The following is a 27,698-nucleotide window of genomic DNA, read 5'->3' on the forward strand; positions in this document are numbered from 1 at the left end:
TTAGATACGCTCCTGACCCGTTTTTAGGTCAAGAAAATACTTGAAAAGGTGAAGAAATTGTATGGGGCTTTATACATAGAAGGGGAAAATGTCACGTATACGAGGTTTCAGCTTTCAGGTTGGGATTAGAGTGGAATACCTATATACAGGTTGGAGTTTTACCATTATCAGCTCAGATTAAAGGCTGATTCACACACTGTTTAGTGTGTGTTTAGTAGACGTTGCTGGGATTGTTGTATAGTATTTGCAAAACTTTTGAATCTGCCATGTAATGTCCTCCTAGCCGAATTTCGACCACGACGGCTAATCTCAATTGAGATTGACTCATGTACTCCTGCGTAGATAGCTTAGATAGAGTGTCCAAGTGTGTGCGCAGTACACAGGAGCACTCTCTGTTCCATCACTCTCATAGCCCAATGGGACGGATTGACCGACACGACTGGAGAGAGCTAGGCGCAGGACCGACTGCTTTACATGCCCATCCGATAGCATGGATCGTTTCACTGTTTCGGACAACAGGTGATCAGCCTTCTATGTCCTAACCAAACTTAGAACTACAATTTAGAAACACAAATTGATGGTCCCACCCGGGAATCGAACCCGGGGACCTCTGGGTCATGAAGCGAAGCTTCTACCACTAGACCACAGAGGCAGTTGCTGAGTATGTATGGCATGCATCTGCCATACATACTCAGGAATGTACGACTACTAATCGCTCGCTCTAAACAGTGTGTGAATCGGCCTTTAACGAATGTACCTATGTACAGTGCGACAAACTTATCTGTTCCGGTGAGAGCGAACTAAATTGATCCATATCTCATTATTTACTAATGAATTATATATTGATATAGATTAGATGGGTTTATTGAAACCACAAGAGCGAATTACCACTACTGGCAAACTTAAAGCCTTATAGATTGAAGAAATATTACACATTTACGTGAGCTGACACCGGAACAGATAAGTTTGTGGCACTGTAAGTACGAACAAGATGGTGGGTTACAAAAACAGAGCAAAAACTGTCTGCATTTCCATTTACTGTCAAACTGTTTTAGGTTCAATCTAATAACAAACAATTCAAAATAAGAGCTCATTGGTTGAAGTGGGGTATTAAGTATTTGTCAAGACGTTTCTATTGCACTGATACTTAGGCCCTGTTTCACAATGTCTGGTTAGTGGCTACCTGTAAGATAAACACATGCTGTCACTGTCAAAAAAATAATAACAGAGAGTGACAGCATGTATTTTATCTCACAGGTAGCCACTAACCAGACATTGTAAAACAGGGGCTTAATCTAGTTAATTTTAAAATATCGTTGACTTTCCGGCTAAAAACCCTAAAAACAATATAATTTTCAACAAGGAAAGTTTGAGTAACCGAGCGAAATTATTGTTACAATACTTACCTTACTTTACGTTACGTATGTTACTGACTTCTGACGTTGATACTTATCTAACAAAAATATTCACCCCGACAAAAAATGTGGTGTTATAACTTTAATTTGTATGTGTATCTGTGTAGCTTTGTTACTGCGTGTGTTTGTGTGTATCTGCCTGTGGTAGCGTAAGTCCCAACCGGCTGAACCGAATTTCGATTTGTTTATTTTTTTTTTGGTCATACGTACGTACACCTCGAGTGTTCTTAGCCATAGTTTATCAAAATCAAGCCGATTCGTTCTAAATAAATGGTTAGGTTATGATCCTAATCCTAATCCTAACTATTATTATAAATGCAGACCCTGAGAAAGAACATAGGCTACTTTTTATCCCGAATTTTTTATTTAAGGCGAAGCGAAGCTCGCGGGAACAGCTAGTACTTAATAATCTTATAATTCATAATGTTCCCATACTTTAGTAAGGAACGAAGACTATAATTATATAGAGGTGTTGTCAGAGGTGACTCGTAAAAGAAGAAGCTTCTTCTTTTTTAGGTAAATCAATTCAATAATTACCTATGTTGTGAAATTTCTAATAACAACATAAATAACAGGCTCTGTACAAGTTATAATTATGAGTGTAATATCTGAACTCGTAATTACACGGCGGACACTCCAGTCGTAAAGACAGGGAGAGTGTATGAGACATAAAAGTTTATGATAGTGTCATAAACACGTATATTTAACAATCCCGCTTATCCATGTGTTCAAGTAGGTATTAAAATAGGGTGGGCATTGATAGGGGTACATTTTTATACACAAAAATTTGGTATATAGTGTGACAAACTTATCAGTTCCGGTGAGAGCGGACTAAATTGATCCATACCTATCTCATTAGGTACTTACAAATAAATTGTATATTGTAAAAGATTAGATGGGTATATTATTTCCGCAAGAGCGAATTAACAATACGAGCAAATTTAAAATCTTATATCACGACCCATTACGTCCCCACTGCTGAGACACGGGTCTCCTTCCAATGAAGGCCTAGTCCACCACGCTGGCCTAGTGCGGGTTGGTGGACCCCAACACAAGCAAGCTTGTGCTGAGAGAGTTGTCGGGTAAGTGGGCAACCCGACTGTCAGATGTTTTCAAGCCGACCGAAGGCCTCTGACTAGGCTTAACGACTGCTGCCGAAGCAGCAACCGAGACCCACGGCTTAACGTGCCGTCCGAAGCACGGAAGCGTTCAGTGAAAAGCACCACTTCAAATTGGTCACCCATCCAATGGCTGACCGTGTCAGTTGTTGCTTAACCTCAGCGATCAGTTACGATCACTGAGGCCCGCTCGACTACGGACGCTTCTTACGGAAAATCTTATATAATTAAGAAATATTAGACATTTCTGTGAGCTGTCACCGGAACAGATAAGTTTGTGGCACTGTACTTACCTCGTTTCAGTTATGACATCTGATGATTCCTGTGCCAGTTTTCAAATTTTCTTTGTCAATTAATTACATTTCATTGGCTACGACTCATTCTCGTACAATAAGTCCATAGACATAATCAATATGAGATATAACTAGATATCTCTAAAATGCCTTAACTCAAAACGTCTACTCTAAAGTTATAACGTTACAGGAAAGTTCATCGTAGCTGAAACGAGGTTTAAGATACTGAAAAATATTCTTCTTTCTGTGAAAACGGACCAAAGGGTTTAAGAATCTATCTGTCACAATCTGAGGAAAATTTATCTCAGCGAGCATTTTCATGGAAAACACGAATTTAATTATACATAAACCCGCCATAATCCGGTTAGGCCCGGATATCCGGATGAACGAAATAGACCCATTACCTCCCGGGATTAATTACGATACGAGTGTAAAGGAAAATTTCGGGACTAATTCCTATACAGGGTGTTGGAAAAAAAGTATTGTAACCCGAAATGGGCATTGTGTGTGTATGTCGTAGACGAGAATGAGTAAAAACTACCTATTTATCCAATGGCAATTATTAACAATCCATAAGCAACGTCACTCGCCATTCAAATCTGACGTAACTTGTATGGATGACAATAGACCTATGGATCCGACAGATATTTGACATGCGAGTGACTAATTGCTAATGTGTCGGTAGTGGTACGGTAGCTAGTAATATGAATCTGTAATACCTACTTAGTTCTCGTAAAAAATATAATTATAACATCGAAGCACCCACAATTCTGCTTCGCGGGTCAAAACAACAAAACCATTAGATGCTCAGTAGAATCGGTATAGTTTTAAGTTTAGCATTAAAATTTCAGCAAAATTTCAGCAGCATAAACTACACAAGAACTTGCGAAGCTCTCTCGCGTGGCTTAGCAACTAGTCAGCGAACTTTAGCTAACCGGTTCATAAAATATATTAAACAGTTTGTTTTTTGTGAGGTAAGACACATAGTGGCGAAAATAAGTATATGAAAATTACATGAAAGTGCTGGCAGTTATCGATAGATAGACTACCAAATACCGCAAACTAGTTATTGAAAAGTGTACTACCAAACTGTTGAAAACTTGAAACAGAGCCATTCAACTCATATAATTAAAATCGTCTCTTCTATCCAAAGATTGTCTGGTAGAGATTGCTTTAAGCAATAAGGCCGCCTTTTTTGTACTATTTTATATAATAATAATAATAATAATAATAAATTTATTTATTCCAGGTCACAACCCATATTTTTGATTAAATAACATTAACATTAATAATTATTTATAAAGCAAGATTACTAATAAATTATATAAAATTAATTTACATTTTACCTTTAAATACAGTCATAATTCATTTCATATTACACATTATTTTACATGCATTTATCTTTATATATATAAGTTGTGAATTGTAATGTTTTCTTTAATGGTGCAAAATAAAGAGTATTCTATTCTATTCTATAAATTATGCTTTTCTTTATCGGTCGCTTTCTATTCAGAAACCAATTCCTAACAAAGTTTTCACATAAACTGAGTTCGGTTTAATCACGTTAATGCATGTTTAAATCTAATAATGGCAGAGACGAGAAAGCACTAGGCAGGTTAATATCATTAGTAGCATCGTGTAGGTACGCGGGTACGCCAGGTACGACAATTTTGTTCTACCATTTCATTAATAACATACACTCACGGGCAATGAAAAAGTTCCACTCACAAAATTTAGACACCAAACGACCTTAATAATTTTTTCAAACTTTTACTTGGTAATCCTGATGCTCTGTTAAATCTACTTCAATGTTGCAGAAGACGTCATTAAGCTAGCCTTTTCCGTTTAGGAGAAAATTGGTGATTTTCTCCTAAACTCCTAGACTCAGTGGAACCTTTTCATTGCTCGTGAGTGTAATAAAATTAGGTAGGTAAGAGAACCGTGGTGGTATAAAGGATAAGACTCGACTCGACTTTCAATAGCTTCGTTTGTGGGTTCGAATACGGCCATGTAACAGTGAATTATTTAGAAATAGTTAAGGATTTTAAGTACAATTCTAACACTATCTTACGGTGAAGAAAAACTGCATTTATCTAGATTTTCTAAATGGGTATACCCTAAATGCATGGTGCTCATTCCAAAACGGCGATACGGCTCGCGACCTATCACGTAAGTACAAATGTACAGCGAAAAGCTGTGTGTTAACATTACCGGGACAACCTTCTAGGACTACTAGGACTTTCAAAGCAAATTAAGTTGTTAACCCTTGCTGTGTTTAGCACAGGCTAATCTCGCACTAAGCAACAAGACACCTTCCCTCCAAGTTTCTCACTCACCTCACGTCACTCTGACTCACCTAGTCCACACTCTTGACATTGTTTTCTTTCGGCCTCCAATTAAGCTGAAAGGCGCTTGAACCTCTTTTAAAAGTCTGACAGGCGGGTCCTATTTGTCAGAGAATAAGAGCCGAGATGCAATCTCAAGTGACAGTGGAAGGGTTGTTAAGACCCTTTTGTCTTGAGAAGGGCGCGTTTTGCGGACAGCCCACAATGCGACGCCGCGGCGGTTGCTCGTTTCCAATTAAATACGTCTTTGTTACTTCTGTGCTCCTGGTACTATTGAAATACTACAGAAATGTTTTGGGTTCCTTTCTAGGGGTCCCGTGTGCGAATCCTGCCTAAAAGAATGGTTCAAAATACAAATGACTCCACATTGAACCATTCAATTACTCTCCGGCGTAATATTACAGTTTTTCAAACAATATTGAATTAACCATTCTCTAATCAAAACATTTATTAAGGTAGTTTTTTTTTTAATTTTAACTAAAACAACAAAGATTTGTTTGCACTTGAATTTCATAAAATTAACATAATTATTATTAAGCATAACATGTTTGTAATATGTTGTAAGATTACAATATCATTCATGGCAAATCGCTGTATTGGTCGCTCAAGTATTTCATTAAGTATACAACCTATTATCATCTTCGTAACAATATTACGCCATTCCGTTTCTAGGAAAAATCTACATGAGAAATTATTGGAAATAACGTAGGTACATTTAATTAATAGATTGTTTGAACAGCCATTCCCTGAAATCTTGAAGTTTTGTTTCTTTGCGAGTTCATAATATTGTAGTAAGTTTTTTCCTTTTTGTCTAAAACCGACATTTGTTTTAAGGTTCTGCAGCTTATGGTAATATCGGAACCCGAAGGCCTCTGACTAGACTTAACGGCTGCTGCCGAAGCAGCAACCGGGACCCACGGCTCAACGTGCCCTCCGAAGCACGGAAGCGTCCAGAAAAGAATCACTTGAAATCGGTCATCCATCCAATGAGAGACCGTGCCATGTGTTGCTTAACTTCGATGATCAGTTATGATCTTTAAAGCTAGCTCGACTACAGACGCTTCAGTTAATTAGATAATGACAAAAAAGCTTGATAGCATCACAAAATGACTAAGCAATTTATATGCCATTTTCTTTTATCTTTCAGTAATTTCAGCACAATTTGAATAATGTCCACATCAACTGCGCAATTTCACACTTTTCCCCAAGCGATGATTACTTCCCGCCATCCGAGTTTGACCTCTGATCCCCTGAAATAAGGGTTATGTTTTGAGTGAAAGAGAGTTTTTGGTGTAGTCATTGTTGATTTTCGATTCGCTTACGCACGGGAAGGAAAACATTTGTTTTTTTATTTTATATTTAAGTGCTCGCCTTTTATTGATTGACATGCAATCCATTATTTTATAACTGTTTTAAATTATACCTACATCGATGATACCAGACTATTAGGTTTACTTGACTTATACAGAAGTATACTTGACTTGACTGAGCACCTATACAATAGTACCTACCTATGTAAGGTAATCATTCGTTGATAGCGAGATTTCTCATTACAGTAACAGCTTGTAAGAGCCTGTCCAGACGGAGCGTTTTGCGCGCGTAAGCTCTCGCGCGTTTCAATTTATGTTGCGTCCAGATGCTGCGTTTTACGCGCGTTGCTACGCGCGGTGTCTGGCGGACGGATTCAGCCAGTTTTAAAAATGGAGCCTCTCACAGCGGTTGTGTTGTGGCTTGCGTACCGTCGATGGAAACGTCGTAAACGTAGAGAAAGTCGAAGATTTAACGTGCATCCAATTCTACGAGACAGAATGACGCAAAGTATGTTTATAACATTATACCCAAAGCTGAGAGAACACAACGAAAAGTTTTTCAATTACTTCCGGATGTCAGTAACATCGTTCGATGATTTGCTAAAACTTATACAAGATGATTTGACACCCAACAGAATCTATGTGCTAAAGGATACTGTTTCTGCCGAAGAAAAACTCGTGATTACTTTGAGGTAATAATATTTATTATTTTTATACTTTTTTCCCTTAATCAATTTAACAATCTCGGTATAGCTCCATCAATTCACTCTCTTGGGAATCTTGAGTAGACGCCGGTGATGGGTTATTGTAGTTAGACGCCGGTGATGGGTTATTGTAGTTAGACGCCGGTGATGGGTTATTGTAGTTAGACGCCGGTGATGGGTTATTGTAGTTAGACGCCGGTGATGGGTTAGATTGGGAATTGCGTTGTCCAGTGCAATAACGTGAAAACGAAGATGCTGAAGGGTCTGTTTCGTTATATCCTGTATCGTTAAAAAATCCTCTTTGTCCGCGGTGTGTCATTCCTGCTTGGTGATTATATTGTGGTGAAGGTGCAGGTGAAGGAATATAATGTGAAGGTGAATGACATGGGGCTCGTTGAGCTTTTTGGAGCACATTCATTAAATCAATTTTAGCTTGAAGCCTCATTTCTTCAGGTACTTTAATAAGCTCCTTATGCAGTGACAAACAAAATAGTTTATCATCATCAGACTCCGATGTTTGTGGCTGATTTCTAGGTGCTAAATTTTTGCTTATAATGGCAAGAAATTCCTCATCGGCTGCGTTCATTTTTTTTTTCTTTTTCGGCTGGCTAACTGGAGGTCTCATAACATCTTCCCCGTCGCCAGAAATGTCTTGTTCTTCAGGTGCAGCAGGCGAGGAAACGATGTTGCTATCAGTAGTTTTATTGCGTGTCGATCGTTCGAGGAACATCAAACGTTCAAAATATATATATTTATTTTTGCTGGCTTTTGATCCAGACGGTGTGGTTTTTATCCTTTTCATTTCTCTGACAAAGCCATCACGCAATCCTTTCCACTTCTTTTGCAATAACATTCCTGAAATAATAAAAAAAATATTGAAACGACCTTACTAAATATTTATATTTAATAACATTTTTTTTTCAGATATTTGGCTACAGGATGTTATTTTGCGGACTTGCATTATGCCTACAGATTGGGAAAGTCGACAATTATCGAAATAGTACAGAAAACTTGTTACGTCATATGGCTAAAACTGCAAAATATAGTGATGAGAGAACCTACGAAAGCAGAATGGGAAGAGATTTCAAAACAATTCCAAAAGTATACACATTTTCCAAATTGTATCGGCGCCGTAGATGGCAAGCATTTCCGTATCATAAAGCCTGACCATTCTGGGTCTCTTTTCTATAACTATAAGAATTATTTTTCAACTGTTTTATTGGCTGTATGCGATGCAAATTATTGTTTTATTTCTGTAGATATCGGCGCATATGGCAAAAGTAGTGACTCCACAATTTTCAAAGACTCCGTTTTGTATAAAAAACTTGTCGACAAAACTTTAGATATTCCAGACCCAAAGCCAATATCGCAAACAGATACAACTCCCTTGCCACACGTGATTGTAGGTGATGAGGCGTTTGGTCTATCTGAAAACGTAATGCGCCCTTATTGCGGTAAATCTCTAACAACCAAAAAAAGAATTTTCAACTATCGCCTATCCAGAGCCCGGCGTTACATTGAATGTTCCTTTGGTATTTTGGTAAATAAATGGAGAATATTTCATAGACCATTAAATGTTGACATTGAGTTTGCAGAAAACATCATTAAAGCTTGTTGTGTCCTTCATAATTACGTAAGGTTAAGAGATGGTTATAGATATGATGACACTCTGTACGAAACTTCCCTAAATAGTTTGAACTGTGAGGCAGTGAGGCCTAATGCGAGATCTAAGAATATAAGAGACAGATTCGCTGATTATTTTGTAAATGAAGGGAAAATCCCTTGGCAAGACAAGATGGTATAGTAGTTTGTAGTAGCCTACGTAGTTTAAGAAATAATCTTATTAAATAAAGTAATTGTCACTTACCCAACGTTTTTTTCTTTTCGTCGGAATCACCAGCTTCGCAAAAAATTTCGACTATTTCTTCCCAATTCCTACGTTTAATGAGTCTATTTGCGTAATCAGCAGATTCCATATCCCATATGGCTATTCTCTTTTCAACTTCTTCAATTAAAAGTTCGGTGTCGAAGTTATCGCGCTCCATTTCAAATCTAAATACGTCCACTCTCTATGGACACGCGCATACTACTGAACGCTCCAATGCCGCCAGAGTATCTCGACTCGCGCGGCGCTCGCGCGTAAAACGAGCGAGTCGAGAGTCGGGCGCATGACACGCGTTTTACGCGCGAGTTTTGAAACGCGCGAGAGCATCTGGACGGAGTGCTTGTAGCTCTAGTGCCTCGGGAACGCGCGAGTGTCTACGCGCGTAAGCTTACGCGCGCAAAACGCTCCGTCTGGACAGGCTCTTAAAACGGGCCCTAAATTTGGGTCAATTATCGTGTTTGGACTAGCGCTTTGACAGACCGCCCTAATCCAATACGTCACGACGCTAAAGTGAAATTGAGTCATTCGGGCGAATGTTCCAGCGGGTTACTCTATACTGTCGGAAAACGAACTAGACAGAGCTGTCGGCACGTTTAATACAACGACGTACAGAATGGCTCGCGCAGCATATTCAGTGTGTTGTTTTACGGACCCGACAAACTTAAAGGGACAATTCTACGAGTAATTTCATCAAGAAAAAATAATTTGATTTATTTATTTATTTGATACTTTATTGCACAAATATGAAATATAAGTGTACAAAAGGTGGACTTAATGCTAAGAGCATAATCTCAATATTCTAGAAATGGCGGCCATTTTAAAGTTGCTTTGAACTTTTTTATGTAACTTTTAAGCAGTTGTGGATATTTTTATTGCATAGAGATGACTTTTTGCGGGTAAAAGCATTTTATTTCATGTCCGTAAGGCGTTTAAATCTCGTGATATGATTTTCTATAAAGAAGAAGAAAATCGAATTTAAGTTACCTAGACATTAGACCCCTACATATGGGGTTTTTTCTCGATGAAATTACTCGTAGAATCCACCCTTAAAGTTTGTCGGGTCCGAAAAACAACACATAGTAGAGTGACCCCCCCTGAAATTACGTAGCTCGTAATTCGCTACAAATAACTCACATTTGACACGACACAGCCGCCCTCTGGAGGCCATCTGATATTCATTAACATGTTAGCGAGTGTTTTGTGAAAGTCTGCGAGGGCTGGAAAGCAAATTGATATGTGACTGTTAAAATGGGGTGCCTGAAACATTCAGTATGAAAATCAGTATGAATGGTCTGTGCGTTTAGTACGGGTTTGATAGTTTGTCGAAAACGATAAAAGTTTACGTTTTCCCAGATACAAAGTGGTGCCTCTAGCGGAAACTGTCATAAAACTTTTGACAGATAATCTTTGCAGGTGACAGAAGAAAACGTAAACTCTTTTTGTTTTCGTAAATGGCAAAACCCGTAAATACTAAAGGCTCTGGAGGCGAAATAGGCAGACGTTCCTCTCTGCCGTGGTAGTATTCCAAAAAGGCCCACCGATTTATAAAAACGAAGGTACAGTAAGGGGCAGAAAAACCTGAACCCTCTCAGAAGCATTGTTACTATGAGAGGGGGGTCAGGTTTCTCTGCACATAACCGTACACCCGAGTCCACGTTCTATGGCCCGAAGGAGTAAGAAGTTTACCACCACCGAACATTATTGCTTATGCATCAAATCTGACCACCAGACAGATGTGGTCATTAGAAGAGTTCGGTGTGAGTTTCATAATGTTTATCATTGTGTAAAGTGCACTCCCTAAAATGATCATAAAATTACTGAGTGATAGCAAATGATTCGTTTATAATGGCAGTGATCACTGATCAGTAAAGCAGATAATTCCTATAAAATATTTAACCAATGGCAATATCGCGTGATCACCGATTCACCCTATTGGCCAATAAACTTAAGTAATTTGAGACTACCAATCACAATGTGTTCTGTACGTAGGTATACAATGTATGGAAAAGCCAATATAATTATACTCGTTTAATGATGAGTAATAATAGATATTCGTTCCCGTAGAGTATATTTTACTAGTAATTAAAGATCACTGAAAGTTTTAGAGCCATGCGTAATCAATACTTTAAACGAAAATAACAGATCTGTTGAGTTTCTTCAATACTTTATTCTGTTCTTTGTAAATGGGTGTGTAAGAACATGCATCTGGCTCACACGAATACTTAGAACTTTCGTGTATGCCCTCCCCTTAAGGTCTAAAATACCTTCCTAAGCTTGGACCATTCCCTACTACGCTGGTCCACGGGTAGGTTAACATACTATATTTTGTATAGGATGTGCTAAATCTAGATGTACAAAATATTTCCTCACGATGTTCTCCTTTTATGTAAGCGCACGATGAAATATCCTTACTTACTACTTAATTGTATTTATATTCCTGAATTTTCAGTATATGAACCCACGGTATCTGGATTGCCACCACGGCTTTAGTTTGATTTATAAATAATAATAAATATAGGGACACCCGGCCATCCACGATACCCATGTATCGGACAGCTGTTACCTATATATATCTGCCCCGGCCGGGAATCGAACCTAGGACCATCGGCCTAGCAGTCAGGGTAACTATCCACTACACAATTCAGTCGTATGCTTTTGTCATTTAGTAACCTCATGGTGAGCGGTGGTAGCTCAGTCGGGTAAGCGCACGCTTCTCATGCAAGAGATCGGGTTCGAATCCCGGCGCTGACATGTACCAATGAGTTCTTTTAACTTAAGTACAATGTATACCATCGCTCTTAAGGTGAAGTAGAACATCAGTGGACCAGCGTGGTGGGAAATGGTCCAAGCTTAGGAAGGCAGTTTAGACCTTGAGGATATGCACAAAGATTCCACTCGAGAGAGCCAGGTGCAGGTACTTACACCCCTACAGAGAATATAATATAGGATAGCCTCATAATTTCCGCTACTTCCTAGTTTTTGCAACATCTGTGTGTGATATTCTATTATTAGATGGAAGGATCAATTTCCGTTCTTTGTCTTTTGTTACGTTATTTTTATTTATGTCTTGATGTGGAAACATAAGTGACGCTTTTGTTTTCTTCGAAGGTAAAACTAAAAATATCAGAGACTCTTCTCTCTCTTTTATAGCAATAATCATATTGTTATACTTACAGGTTGTTTCAAAGTTAATTTCCAAAACTCGTAGAACAAAAGTGGTTCAGAATGACCCCCGTGAGTCACCCCCCTTCGGCTTAATATACCCTTTTTGCAACACTTGTATATGTTACCTATAAGATTTATGTAAAAGGAAAAGGGGAATTCAAATATATACCTATGTACCAATTTTTGAAGTCCTGTTTATTTATGTTTGCCTAAGACGGCATAGTAGGTCCGAAGCAGATATACTAAGTGCTAATTTTTCCATAGTCGGTTAGAGCATAACCAGGTATTAGTGGTTGACTTTTGACACATCTGTCAAGGATTTTATATGGAGATGACGTATAATTAATAACCAATCCCTGGACGGTTAGATAACCAACTATGGAGAAATTGGCACTAAACATGGTATTTCCTCAGTGCGAGCGATTCGGATTTAAATTAAATGTTACAACAACCTGAAACTTCAAACAATAATAGCCCTTGTGTAAATGCACTGTAATGTCATTTTCTGTGGGCGCTGAGCAAAGTTTACTTTAATTTGCTAATCGGTGGACAGTATTAAAAGTAGTATAGTAGTTTAATTCCGTAAGTATAGTGATGTTGTAACTTAGCCATATACATAAGGATCCAACCAGTGATTTTCAACCTCTCACGTAAACAAATAAATATAATGATGAAGTTAATTTCATAAATGCATTTAAGCGGACGTTATTTTTATCCTCTGACAGTAAATATTGGTGTTATAAGTTACAAATACACAGATACGTTACTGTAGTGTGTAGATTTGTGTGTGTGTGGTAGTAGAGCTCTCAAACGGCTGAACCGATTTTCGATTTGTTTTTTTGGGTCAAAGGTATGTTACCCCGACATTTACCCCATATTTTATCAAAATCGGCCTAGGTGTTAAAAAGTTATGCGACTGTTAGTGTTGAAATGGCGAGGGTTTTAAACGTTTATGGATAACAAATAGAAATTCAGTCAACAGTTTGGGAGCCACAGATCTGTTGAGCATGGCATACAAATAGTATATTTATGTCCACAAATATTCTACTGGAGTGCGTAGACGTAGTGTTGTAGGTCCATTCCTTTTCGTCAGTATTCCGTATGACCTTAGAAATATTCGAACAATGAGTTCAAATTGCAAATGAACATTTGTTAAAGAATAGTTGACACTGTGAATGTAATGAATTATAAAGGCAGTGTGCCTTCTATGTAGTATGAGATAATTATTGTTTTATTTAAACAACTGTTACATTAAATTACCGAGACATATATTTGAACATGGATCTCTACTAAACCACTACTGTGCCGCAATCACTATAAATCACTTATGATAATAATCACTCCGTCAACATAACTAATCCCCGCATTCTTGTTTCAGGTAAAGCCAAATTAAATGAAGACATGTCGCTGAGAACAACTGAAATTGTGGCATCTCACTTGCAAACCCACTGAACTGCCATGACCTCAGAAGAACCACTCAATGGCGCCCAAAACACGGAAGAATCGAAAAAATCAGATGACTGCGCAAAATTCGGAGACCCCACCCCCAAAAACAACATCAAAACAGACGCAGAGGATGAAAAGAAAAGAAAATCTCACGATCTAATGAGACTCGTCTACGAACTACCTGAAGAAGAAGTGAAGCCACCAACCAACAACAACATGTTGAAAGAAAACCCACCGCTAACAATAGTAGAGATAACGGAACAAAATGGTTGTGAAACAGAACTGGATAGAGTACGGGAAGAGTGTGACGTTTACTTTAAAGTCATCGACGATTCCGCGGGAGACGGCCTCGGCAATATGGTTGTATACGACCCCTTAGCTAATAATGACATAATACTAGAGGAATACAAAGAAGTGATAGACCGGCCGTCACCGGACGAATGCTCTGATGACGACCTCAATGAAATCAAAAGGATATTGGAAAGCAAACCTAAAGTACTCGAGAGATACTTGAGAGAATGCGCGACAGTCGAGGAAGTGAATAGAGTTCATAGTGTAACGTCTACTGGGCCGCTGTCACCGAGGCCGAATTACGAAGCGAGAAGTACTTCTGTGACGTCAGACCTGTTTCAACTATGGCTCGCCTCCTCTCCCGTTAAGGTAAGTGATAATAGTTATCTGTTTAAAGCCACTGGTGATAAATACCGCGTCTGGTCGTATCATGCGATGCTGGCGGCTTGCCAATGTCATGTCCTTAAGAGCTCGCGGATTTTAAGGCATTTAGGGGACCTTGGTTCGTTACTTAATATGTCTATTTGTTTAAAATGGTAAAATGTTGAACCAAATAACGTAATACAAAATATACTTACTGACTTCGAAACATTAACAATAGGTGGCGATTCGACATAGAGACAAAAGGGCCGGTCCAGCACATAACATGTTTTTTGGATATGGCAAACTCATTTACAGAAGATTTTGTTTGATCTGTTAATAGTCTGGCGTTGAACCAAATTATGTGCAATTGATTTTCACTTGTATAGGCAAACGTTATCACTGTTAAAGCAAATACTTGAAAAACCACGAAAAAAAACATACTTAATCAAATGTACAAACTATCGAAATAGGCATATAATGTTTATAAAAAAAAGATTTTAGTACTTATCATTTAATGACCTGATTATGACAGGGAAAATTTAAACTATTGGGGCCTTACCACAAAAACTTGGACAGTGTTTAACAGATGTTTACTGCTGTCAATCGCCTACAAAATCTGTCAAATTTAGCTTATTGAGCACTTGTTAAACAGTGTTTAAAGTTTTTTGTGGTAGCACAGTTGGATTTTAATCTGATTTTAATATAGGTGAATATTTTAATAATTTGCTCTAATTGCTTTGTTTAATCTTTAATCCTATTACAGGATTACCAGCCTATAACGAAATATTAATAATTGAATAATGTAGATTAGTCTGATGCTTTTATCGGTTCACCTATAGTATTAACATAATATAAACAAATTAAAAATTAAAGTTCAAATACACTCGCAATGAAAAAGTTCCACTTACACAATGTCATTAACAATATTTACGCTTTCAGTAGATAATATTCTGATGCGCTGTAAAAAATACTTATATATTTGCGAACTGCGAACGCAGCCTAAGGATTACCTCATTTCAGATCTGTACTCCACAACACATATTTATGTAACGAAATAATATTTATCTTTGTACAAATGACAGGCGGAGATACATTATCAATAGCCCACTCCATAGTCGATCCACTCGACACTGTGATAACGATAAAACTGACTAAAAGCCTCTTAAACAGAGCATCCGGGCCCAAGTTTCAATTGTCAGTAGATAATGTTATCAATGTTTACTTACGGGTAGGTGAATAGAAATCAAAATAAAATAAATACCTACCTGATATTAAATAAATAAAAAAGTAAGTATAATTTTTTTTCGGGTTAAGCCAGTATATTATGGTATCGGACAGCTCATATATCTACACAAATACATAGATATCTACTTATTAATACCTAAGACCGGAGTACATAATAATAATATATAATTATCATATATCTAAACAAACAGTACTTTTTAATTTCGAATAGACACACTTCAATCGTTTTTGACTTCATGGCATGAATATTGAATAAGTAGCCAAGTCCCATCCCCATTTTTTTAGGTTAAAAATCCTGTTCCGTTTTGTGCTGCATAGAGCAGTGCATAAGTGAATATGTATAGAAAAGTGCACTTCAATATAGTGTGCAGAATTTATGGGTGGAAAGAGACGGGGTGAGAATTTGGCCGAATAAAATGGTTTATGTATTTTATACTTGGCGTGCTTTGAGAGGCAGTGGAATGCTATAGGTTGATGATGATGTGTGATGTAATTTAATCAGTTGTCAAATTGTAGGCCGGTCTATGTATACAGGGTGTTGCATAAGGAGTATTGTTAGCCGAAAGGGAACTGTGGACTGTTATAGAGCGGTCATTCTGAACAAATTTTGCTCTTGCACTTTGAACTTTTAAAATTGACGAAAAAAAATAAAAATAAAATCCACCCTAGCTTCGTCAAAAATACATACAATACAAAAAAATAATTAAAACAAACAAACAAACAAAACACAACTTACTTAGCTAAATAAACCACCCCAGGACGCACCCGACCCAAAAGTCCCCATAACGCTAGCTGCGTTGCCGCGCTGCACGGCAAGGGAGATCCTCTGTGCCAGGTACGCCCCAGAGCGGTAGTCAAAACCGCGGCTCCTCAAGCGTCGCCCAATCTCCCTGACGAACTGCCTCCCCTGTTCCCCCCAAACCCCAGTGGTCTCAATGGCAAGAGGCACAAAAATATAGCCACCCGCAATCAACTGGCCGTATTTGACGCACTTCTGTCGTGCAGCCGCCTCGGCAGCCGCACCCACCGTGCCAGCAGTGTGCCCCACGAGTATCCCTCGATGGCCTCTTAGGGCATAGCTCGGGGGCTGAGCGTGCGCGTCTGCTGGCTGTATCCCGCCCTGAGTCCGGGCTGTGGCTTCACGCTTTGCCATCGCCGCACTTAGGGACTTTGTTAGATGACAATTCCTTGCGTGTGGCGGTGGCACTTCGTCTGGGCTGTGACGTATGTCAGCCGCATCGCTGTGTTTGTGGTGCAAACGTTGACGTGCAGGGGCGCCATGGGCTTCATTGTGTCCGAAGTGCAGGCAGAATCTCACGGCATCACGCAATAAATGATATCGTTCGGAGGGCTCTCATTTCTGCTGACATTCCGGCGGTTCTTGAGCCGCCGGGGTTGAGTCGCAGTGATGGGAGGCGTCCGGACGGTCTCACCTTGATACCGTGGGAGAAAGGTCGGTGCCTGCTCTGGGACGCCACATGCGTCTGCACATTTGCCCCGTCCCACGTGGGGCACACTGCTGGCACGGTGGGTGCGGCTGCCGAGGCGGCTGCACGACAGAAGTGCGTCAAATACGGCCAGTTGATTGCGGGTGGCTATATTTTTGTGCCTCTTGCCATTGAGACCACTGGGGTTTGGGGGGAACAGGGGAGGCAGTTCGTCAGGGAGATTGGGCGACGCTTGAGGAGCCGCGGTTTTGACTACCGCTCTGGGGCGTACCTGGCACAGAGGATCTCCCTTGCCGTGCAGCGCGGCAACGCAGCTAGCGTTATGGGGACTTTTGGGTCGGGTGCGTCCTGGGGTGGTTTATTTAGCTAAGTAAGTTGTGTTTTGTTTGTTTGTTTGTTTTAATTATTTTTTTGTATTGTATGTATTTTTGACGAAAAAAAATGTTTTCTGCATAGAAACTTTGTTGGTCACGTGACTTACCAATGCGAAGCACATTATTTTTTTCGAAATTCCATTATGTCCTTATGTATATCGTAGGTATATGGATCCAATTCCTGTTTGTTGGAAAACAGTTATCTTTCTTCAATCTACCTTCAAAATACTCTTCACAATAGATACCTATTTATTCTGTAGTAGCATACTCGTATGTATGGACATATAGGTAGAATGTTATTTTAGCCGAAACCTAAGCAAACCCCGTTGCACCCCTAAACCCGGTTTAATTGGATTGGTGAGGGGTAAAAGCTACTCTCGCCCATTCTCGTTGCACGCTCGAGTTAGAAGCTTCATAGTTTACTCACGGAACACTCAAATAAAAAGAAGAATTTTCTGGACTAAGTAAATTTGACTTTTTATGTCGGAAAAGCAAGTAGGTTTAGACAATGAAAATTTTGCATTGCAACGGGTAAAAGATGAAAGATTGGAAATATATTTTCCTTTCAAGAAGGCAAGACAAACAGTCGAGCGACGCTGCTTATGGATTGTTTGGGGCATCACCACAAAAACTTAGACAGTATTTAACAGATGTTTAGCGCTGTCAAATGCCTATAAAATCAAATTTAGTTTTATACACCTGTTAAACAATGTTTAAAGATTTAAGTGGTAGTACAATTAATTGTTAATGCGGTCGGTGGTGGTAACCCCACTGTATTCATTTGTACGGTAGCAGAATGAAACTAGTGGTCCGGTGCCAAGTGCCAAGTCTTATAATTATTTTAATTAATTGTCTTCACATAAAATACTTTCAGTTTTTCTTTGGGCTCGCGCCAATTGCACAATTAATTATTCTCATTATCTAACATAATATAAGTGTTGTATTTATAATTTGTATTTTAGCAGTGGAATGGATGCGCTAATGCCAAAGTGTAAAGTTTAGTAACACTAAAGGTAAGCGCCCACCTTTCGGCATTCTTTGTATAGAAATTTACAAAAGTGCGTCCACTTCACCGGCATTGCCGACGCCGTTTCCCCATACATTTATGACAATCTGTTTGGCGTGTACGTACGGTACCGATAAAATACTGGAACGAGGCTCCCTTATTGCTCGAAACAATCTCTACCAGACAACCTTTGAATGCATGATTTTTTTTAAACATAATTTTAAATTAAACTAAGTTTGATAAGTAGGTATATCTCTTTAAATTCATTGTTCCGAGAATTCACCTGCGTCGATCGGCGTGGATTAACGTCAACGTATTCGACGAGTGCAGCGTTACGTTAAATACTAACGTATAGGTAGCGGGTTTGAAACCTGTCGCATCCCAAATTGGTTCCTCCGATAGGTGGGTAAAATTAACGACTCGCGTTAGAAATAAATTTACCACGCTTAGTCCCAATTTCTCCATAGTCGGTTATCTAACCGACCAGTGATGGTTAGTCAATTATACGTCATCTCCATATATAATGATTGACAGATGTGTCAAAAGATAACCGCTACTCCCTGGTTATGCTCTAACCGAGAATGGAGAAATTGGCACTTAGAAAGTTTAATACTTTCTTCAAAGGAAATTTCTCAAAATACGTTTTTTACTTAACACTTTTCCCTGAGTAAAACAATACACAATAATTACCAACTGAAATTTATTTTATTTTCTTAGAAGCTTTTAACGAATAAAAGGTTAATTTTATTTTTTCCAGGAATTAATTGCTTAAACCTTCTAAAGGATCATAATTATAATATTCGTAATATAAAATTAAATAATGATGTTAAATTGAATTTACGTACTTTGTGTATTTTTGTATTATTTTTACTTTTGAATGTTGTGAGCTTTGCTTCAAGTAAAACAAATGATTATTTTGCATTACTAACATAACAATATTTTAGGCATAAAATTCTCGGATTATTTTGCATATCGAATTATTTTGAAGGTACTTAGTGCCAATTTCTCCATAGTCGGTTAGACAAGGTATTAGTGGTTGACTTTTGACACATCTGTCAATAATTTTATTAATAATTTATGGAGATGACGTATGATTGATCAACCTTTCCCTGGTTACGATCCAACCGACTATGTAGAAATTGGAGTTTAGTAATTTATTACCATGCATGAAAGGTTATGCAAATGTCAAAAAATCTAGTCTGTTACTTTTTTACTACTGGTGAGTGTATTATGTAAGAAAACCTGAAATACTAAAAAGACAGGCGTTTCAAGAAGCTTTATTGAAAATCTGTTTAAGGAAAATACACAAAGGCAATGCCGAATAATATATCTCAGATTTAAATAAGCACATAGATGGAAGAAGCAAAATGTATTTTAGTCGAGCTACTATAGGGAATGCTTCGAAAACCCCGCAGTATCTAAACAAATACGGAACTATTCTTAATATATCGGCGATTCTATTACGACTATGAATCTATACTTCTAGTAAGGTTTGATAGACCACCAAAGCCGTACTAGACGTATATTATTTCTAAATATACTAAAACTATTTCCCCCTTATTAATTAAGACTAAAGATTCAACGGGAACGTGACTTATAAAATTATACCTTGTACTTACTGAAATGACTGAGTTTTATAGAATAAATGCATTTTTGATGATGGAACTGAACATCTTGATAGTCTGAATAGTCTATCATAACTATAGTATTCTAGATTTAAGTACCTATTTAGAAATATGCCACTTAATATATACAACGTGTTGTTTTGCGAACCTGACAAACTTTAAGGGTAGATTCTACGAGTAATTTCATCGAGAAAAAAACACCATATGGCGGCCATTTTAAAGTTTTAAATAATTAGTTTTTTCTTCTTCTTCATAAAAATCATATCTCGAGATTTAAACGCCCTACGGACATGAAATAAAATGCTTTTATCCGCAAAAAGTCATCTTTATCCAATAATTTGCCAAAAAGTAACATAAAATAAGTTAAAAGCACCTAATCTAGTTTTTTTGACAATAAAAAACAGCAAAAATTTTCATTTTACTTGAATTTCTTTGAAAAGGGCAAAAGCCCTCTTTGATGGTATTTTTATGTATGTATTCTTTAATAGGTATTTGAATTAAGCTAAACAATGATACCAAAACCGTATCTGTACGTCGAGGCAGTCAAGAATTATTGAAAGTCAAAACACACCTAATGATTCAAAATAGGGATGTCTATAAATTTTTTTAAAAGTTGCCATTGATTGTGACTGTCGTACTTCCTCTGGCAAGGAGTTCCACAAACCTGCTGCTATAATCTATGCAGGTGACAAAAAAAAGGAAAACTTTTTTCGTTTACGTAAATGGCAAAACCCGTAAGGCCCTGAATGCAATAGTACAACGTAGTCGACTTCCAAATAGTAAAAAAAAATCGTCTTTATTTATTGTCCTATAAAAAAAGTCCCTAAAGGCCGAAATGAAAGCTCATGAAAGTTGCAGAATCACTTTACAGAATAAGGCACTTTCAGTACATTGCTGATGGCTGCAGAGTTTCATTCAAATATTTGTGTAGCTATCGGTTCCACGTCAAAACTTTTGTTTGCAGATTTCAATAAGAATACTTTTAAAGGAAAATCATTTTGTGAACTCCGCCATTTTGAGATCTTTTCAAAATTGCCTATTGTGATTTTTTAAAGCTTTCGTATTTTTGTGCATTAACAAATTAAAAGAGCGCCGAAGTAATAAAAAACGCTAACATTTAATGGCAGTATAAACTCATTTATTAATAAAATAATCACATTATTTCTGACTTTTCAGTGATTTAAGGCGGTATTTACAGAAATAAAAATGTACCTATGTTGTTTCAGTATGTTGGTTGCGTATTTTAGAAGCATTAAATTTAAGATGTTCACATTATGTTAATTCTATAATCCATATTGAATAGGTATCATAAAACCTACAAAAAAATAAAAAAAGACTTGTTAGCTCACTGTGATGCTAATCGTAAATTTTAAGTAAAGTTTAAGGTTTCTATGTGTGAAAATCTTTAATTGGCATGTTTGTTACTATTAACCATTCCATGCTTCATTAATAAATAAATAAATCAAATAAATAAAGACTCAGTAATTTCAGCGTATCTAAAAGGGCACGAAATTTACTTTTATCTATAAACTAAATCTTAAATCCAGGGCCGAAACTCTTACAAATTAACGGTTCTTAGAATACTGAATTATTTCCCTAAAAGGAAAAATTACGGAAATCTTTTCGTCTTAAATAATTCTGTCCGCATCTTCGGGTCTCCATAATGTCTAAATTAGTTATACACGTGCCGATTGAATTCTCTGAGGGCCGGAAGGTCACTCCATCTCACGAAAAATGAAGTTTAGATGCCCTGTAGGGTTACCACCACCGAACATAAGCAAATAAGACGTCCGCTTGTCATTCTGACGTAACTTGTATGCATATACAGTGCGACAAACTTATCTGTTCCGGTGAGAGCGAACTAAATTGATCCATATCTCATTATTTACTAATGAATTATATATTGATATAGATTAGATGGGTTTATTGAAACCACAAGAGCGAATTACAACTACTGGCAAACTTAAAATCTTATAGAATGAAGAAATATTACACATTTACGTGAGCTGTCACCGGAACAGATAAGTTTGTGGCACTATAGCTGATTTTTGACAGGCGAGTCACACTGCTTATTAATTCTTAAAGCTAATGTATCGGTGGTGGTACAATTGTTGCTAAAAAAACTTAAGGCCCGCAGGCCCTAACCTGCCTTAACTCCGTCTCGTTGCATTTAACGCACAGACTTACTGTTACTGTAACTGCATTTAACATGCCGATTGTATGACAGCTTGTATTCATTAGTTTTTTGTCAAGCTAAAGTAATTTTTAGGCGCAAGAATGCCGTGACCTGAATACTCAAAATTATTCGGTATCTCCACATAGCTAAGAGCAGTGGTAGCTCAGTCGGGTTAGCTACCACTTCTCACGACAAAGCGGGTTCGAATTCCGGCGCTGACATGTACTAATGAGTTCTTTGGATTTAAAGTACAATGTATAGGTACCAGTGTTCTCACGGTGAAGGAAAACATCGTGAGGAAACCTGCATAATACTTATACAATTATATTATCTAGGATAAACACATCTAAATAAATATGTGAACCCACGAACCCGCAGTGGACCAGCGTGGTGGTAAATGGTCCAAGCTTAGGAAGGCAGTTTAGACCTTGGGGATTCACAAAGGTTCCATTCGAGAGAGCCAGGTGCAGGTACGTACTTACGCCCCGACAGAATCTCTGCAGAGGTGTAAGGCTGGATATTGGGCATCTTCTTCTCAGCGTGTCAGTGACAAACACTGTGAAAGTCAAGTTAGGTATATACCTACGGGGTGTAAAGTAGCCAGAGATTTCCAGATATATTATAGACCTACGCCAAAATTTTTAATACCCATCTTTTACGATCTGGTCGAAAATAAAAGCATAGCCCTAACGCGATTATTGTCAACAAAAGAGAATTGTAAAGTCAAAGGTAGATAGCGTCCTTTAAAATTATACTATTAGGTACAATCAGCTGCATAAGTTGCTACACACTTTTGTTCCTTTGTCAATCTGAAACCGTCTATCAATTAATTCATTGAAACATTGACGGTTCGTCAGTTTGACAAGGTACAGAAGCGTATAGCTACTTATGCAGCTGACCGTACATACTAGCTCTATATATGAAGTATTTACAATTTGTTGAAATCACTCACCCATCATTTTATTTTAGTTTTTGGCTAAAGACGGACACTAATCTGTTTAGCTGACTGTACAGCCCTAGTAAATGTTCCCCAGGAATACATTAAAGTTGTAAATATGCAGATTGCTAACGAGTCGTGCTAGCGGCGGCCTCTAATAACGTTATACCAACGGTCGCCAGTTTCGTGAACCTTTATATGTTTCTCTCGTTGGGTTTCGGGGTAAAATCCTGCGTTTATTTCTTCCTAGGGAACTACTGTACGTACATAATGACATTAAAACTTATGGTTCCTTGTTTGTTCATTGATGTCGATTCTGAAGGCAGAAATTCTAATTTTAACGCTGTCAAACTAAAAAATTTGCTAGCATAAAATGACATTTACGGAAACAATCATAGAGCCGAATTTTAAACAAAGAAATTAAGGTTTTGACAGCTCTAAATTTGGAATTTCTGCCTTCAGAATCGACATCAATGTCTACTCACACCTATGTAATTCTAATGAAAGTTCCATCTATGTATAAAGTTATGTTTATTTTGGTTATACCAAACAAACGATAAAACCCCCGATATTAAACACACATATTATTATTAATGTACATAACTTTTTAACTGCCGATTGTGAAAGATGAAATGACGGGGTTTTTCAACGTTGGTTAGATTATTCGTATGCACTGTACAAGTGTACAGTTTTCGTATGCTGTACTATACAGGGTGTTGCAAAATTGGTATACTAAGCCGAAACCTACATGTGCAGCATGGTATATCTAAGCCCGAAACTGAAATCAGAATTTGGAAATTCGCGAAAAAAAATAATTCCATAGTAAAAAAGTCACGTGACCAACAAAGTTTCTATGGAAATTTCATCGTGAGGCAACATGCTGCACATGTAGGTTTCGGCTTAGTATACCCTTTTTGCAACACCCTGTATAATTATACTTAAAATCATTAGACGAAAATACTGTATGTAATTATCCTGTTATTCCTATTAACTACCAAACAGCGATCAAAGGGTTAATTTCGTACTCACAGACAGACAGAATACTCTCATGTTTTTAGCAGTAAAGCGAAAATTTCACCATTTTTACGCCCGCATTAAAACGGACCCAAGGCTTTGAGTGTACCTGAACTCTGCTGGACCGGCCTGATATGGTAAAATTATATTTATTTTAAACTCGTTATGGTTTTGAGGTGAATCTTAATTTCTTTGTCTGTGAAATAGGCATAATATAAAAAGCTTTTTAAGGCTAAGAAAAGCTCGCGGAAAATGATAATAAAATATTCGAGCTTTTGTGCTACGCCCGGCGAATCGCGGTCGTCCCAAAGTGTGCGATCCTTAACATATGCTGAGCTGGAGCCTTTTTGATTTTCTGCATAGCAACCTGTTGATATTCTTAGTTTTTGCATTATTTCCTGAATTTTTATCTTGTTGTCAGAGTGTCAAATAAATTTTAGTTACGGTTTTATTATTACACGATTTTGTATAAGTTAGTCTAAATAAAATGCGTAGTACAACATTTGTGGACTATAATATAAAGCTGGACCCTTATCAACATCTATTGTAGGTACTGACAGAGGTCGTTTACAAAAGAAATATAACCATAGAATGGAATTTTTTTTTTTTATTCAATATTGTAAATCCTGCGGTTGGGATTTGCAATTATGTTTTTTTATCTTTTTGACAAAAAAATATGACTGCTGCTGCCTGTCTAGAGTACGAAAACGCTAATTTGGCAACGTGTAAAATACAGGATATAATTAACCCTAAATGCAAGAAGAAGGGTAAGACGTACGTTCTACAGTCAAAAATAAGCCTAGTTTCACCATAGTTAGATCATTAACACCCATGTTACATTGTATAGTGCGACAAACTTATCTGTTCCGGTGATAGTTAACTAAATTTGTCCATATCTCATTATTTAATAATAAATTATATATTGATATAGATTAGATATGTTTATTAAAACCGCAAGGGTAAATTACCATTACGGGAAAACTTAACATCTTTAAGAATGAAGAAATATTAGACATTTACGTGAGCTCTCACCGGAACAGATAAGTTTGTGGCACTATAAGTGTCATCTAAAATAAAATTATACGCCACGACCATCTGAAATTCTTGACAGATGTGTCAAAAGTCAAACAACTAACCCCTTGTTATGATTTAACAGTGGTATTAATGATCTAACAGAGTATGATGTAACTAGGACTAAGTTAATTATTTTCTTTTGGTGCTGTCGCTTGTTTCTGATGCAAAGCTAGCGCTGTCAGACTCTATACGCTTTTGTTCTATTCCTGCAACACCCTGTATTCAGATGTCGTACACAGGCCTGTGTCAATGGGGACGTTACGAGAATGGTTCTCTGAATTTGCATCCTACTAATTATAACTTCAATGCTGGAGAATTAAAACTCCATTTTAATAAGACTCTTTGAATCTGTATCCATTATTCAACAGACGATGCTGAAGTGAAATAAGCCGTCGTTGTCTAGATAACGTAATTAGAACTTGTAATGTTAGCAAAAGAGATAAGTGTGCAACCCCAACGGATTTTTTAAAATTTTATAATCCACTGACGGGTGGTACTCAGTTGGGTAAGCGCCCGCTTCCCACGCAAGAGATGCGGGTTCGAATCCCGGCGCAGACAAGTACGAATGAGTTCTTTTAACTTAAGTACAATGTATACCATCGCTCTTACGGTGAAGGAAAACATTGTGAGGCAACCTGCATATCTAGATTTAGCACATCTAAATATGTGAACCCACCAACCCGCAGTGGACCAGCGTGGTGGGAAAATGGTCCAAGCTTAGAGAGGCAGTTTAGACCTTGGGGATATGCATAAAGGTTCCACTCGAGAGAGCCAGGTGCAGGTACTTACACCCCCACAGAGAATATAATAGAATAGAATAGAATAGACGGGTGGTACGCAACATGAAAAATACGGCTCGCGACTTATCGCGTGAGTACAAAACTACAGCGAAGAGCGGGTGTCTCGCTTGCGAGTCACCTCTGACTACCCCTTCGGATATTGCAGTCGTAAGCATATAATTATACTGTATGTAGATTACGTAACTTGGGAAGCGAAAAAGCTAAAGTATCTAGTTATAATATATATTTTGCTCATTACTGAAGAAGCCTGAAGGTGCTGCCATAGCACAAGCCAGGAGGGTCACTCTATACTGAGGGAAAACGAACGAACGAGAGCTGTCGTGCAATCGGCAAGTTTAATACAACGAGATTGAGTCGTGGCTCGCGCAGTAGGGCTCCGAAATTTATTTTTTCGCCATATAGAATGACTCCCCAGTCACGTGACTGCATCTTACATAACTGCTCTACGAATCCTGAAAAAGCGAGTGAAAATTTTGAAAGAAATGTGAAAGTTTGAAATATTCAATTACGAAACGGATAAGATGAAATTTCACATTTCAAATGCCTCATTGAATCCTTCATCAGAATAACACATACTTACTACTTTAGCGGTACGTTTTTTCCTTTTTAATTATGCAGTAAAAAGGGGATAAAAATAAAAAAAAATACTTCTCTCACATTACCGTAAAAACAAAAGAGGTCTGAAATATTCTCATTTCGACATTTCAAGTACCTAAGTATCTGCGCATGTCACACTGGGAAAATTTTAAAACTTTCAATGCGAGAGTTTTCATTTGCAAACCGGTCTTATTTTTGTAGAGTTATAAATATTATTATTATAGTTAATTAATATTGCATGTTTTTTGCCTATATTTTGTAATTTAACTTAATACATTATTTGTAAATGCTGTGCATGTCTGTTATGTGTGCACACTTCGGACCTACATTATTATAAACTTACTTTTAATTCAATGTTTGTAGTGTGTGCTGTTGACGTGCCAATAAATAAATAAATAAATAAATTATTTGTATGTTGGTAGAAAATTGATAGAGATAGCCCAGGATCGTAATGAGTGGCATAGACTGAAGGAGGCCTACACTTTTGCGGTTTAAAATGGCTAATAACGACTTCTTCATCTTAATTTTTAGAACCTACCTCCCAATATGTAGTAAGTACTTAGGATGTAAAAGTTTAAGTAACAAACGCTAAAAAAAAAGCCTTTTCTAGCGTAAACAACTTAGATTTCTAAAACCAGTCTGACTGAATAGATAATAGATAAATATGTGGGGCACACGGCCATCCGACCCCAAGCTAGGTAGAACCTGTGTCATGGGTGTCGGACAGCTGATATATTAAATTAATTAAATTAAAAATTCTTTATTGACACCATACTTAAACTAAAAAATCTAAGCTGAGAAACTTAAAAACATTAAACATCTAAAACATAAAACTTAAAAAATTAATACTTTTAAGAACTTAAAAAATTTGAACTTGTACTTAACTTAAAAATGAAATGGTATTCAAAAGAAAATAAAAAAATAAAAAATTTAAGAATTACAATAAAAATTTGAGTAATTAACAAAAAGAAAACTTTATACAAAAAATAATACTGGTGATGTATTTCCTATGAGTGTGTCAGTGACCCTCACACTAGGCCAGGCCTGTATCGTGAGTAGTCTGTTAA

The 27,698-nt window shown here is 37.5% G+C and overlaps 3 protein-coding genes across 3 annotated transcripts in view; 2 read left to right on the forward strand and 1 right to left on the reverse strand.

Moving 5' to 3' along the window:
- LOC105393051 (cGMP-specific 3',5'-cyclic phosphodiesterase) overlaps positions 1-27,698 on the forward strand; it is a 92,332-nt gene that overhangs the window by 28,269 nt on the left and 36,365 nt on the right. The window contains exon 2 of the mRNA XM_011564763.3: positions 13,614-14,341. Coding sequence (XP_011563065.3) covers positions 13,694-14,341 — 648 coding nt within the window. The 5' untranslated portion in view covers positions 13,614-13,693. The remainder of the gene's footprint in view (positions 1-13,613; positions 14,342-27,698) is intronic.
- LOC119694165 (protein ALP1-like) lies at positions 6,736-9,051 on the forward strand. The gene is made up of 2 exons (XM_048630645.1): positions 6,736-7,173; positions 8,110-9,051. Exons 1-2 carry the CDS (start codon positions 6,872-6,874, stop codon positions 8,987-8,989), a joined length of 1,182 nt encoding a protein of 393 aa, XP_048486602.1. The 5' UTR covers positions 6,736-6,871; the 3' UTR covers positions 8,990-9,051.
- Positions 7,168-9,489, reverse strand: LOC119694166. Its single transcript, XM_038119971.2, has 2 exons — positions 9,053-9,489; positions 7,168-8,040 (listed from the first exon to the last, which is right to left on the reverse strand). The coding sequence occupies exons 1-2, from the start codon at positions 9,228-9,230 to the stop codon at positions 7,217-7,219; spliced, it is 1,002 nt and encodes a 333-aa protein (XP_037975899.1). The 5' UTR covers positions 9,231-9,489; the 3' UTR covers positions 7,168-7,216.

Source organism: Plutella xylostella, chromosome 26, assembly GCF_932276165.1.
Source record: "Plutella xylostella chromosome 26, ilPluXylo3.1, whole genome shotgun sequence".
Taxonomy (NCBI): Eukaryota; Metazoa; Arthropoda; class Insecta; order Lepidoptera; family Plutellidae; genus Plutella; species Plutella xylostella.

Excerpts from the sequence above, each read along its gene's own strand:
- LOC119694166 (XM_038119971.2), bottom strand. The coding sequence starts at position 9,230 with ATGGAGCGCGATAACTTCGACACCGAACTTTTAATTGAAGAAGTTGAA. Across the intron at positions 8,041-9,052 it reads CGAAAAGAAAAAAACGTTGG|GAATGTTATTGCAAAAGAAG; the intron begins GTAAGTGACAAT and ends TTATTATTTCAG.
- LOC119694165 (XM_048630645.1), top strand. The coding sequence starts at position 6,872 with ATGGAGCCTCTCACAGCGGTTGTGTTGTGGCTTGCGTACCGTCGATGG. Across the intron at positions 7,174-8,109 it reads AAACTCGTGATTACTTTGAG|ATATTTGGCTACAGGATGTT; the intron begins GTAATAATATTT and ends TTTTTTTTTCAG.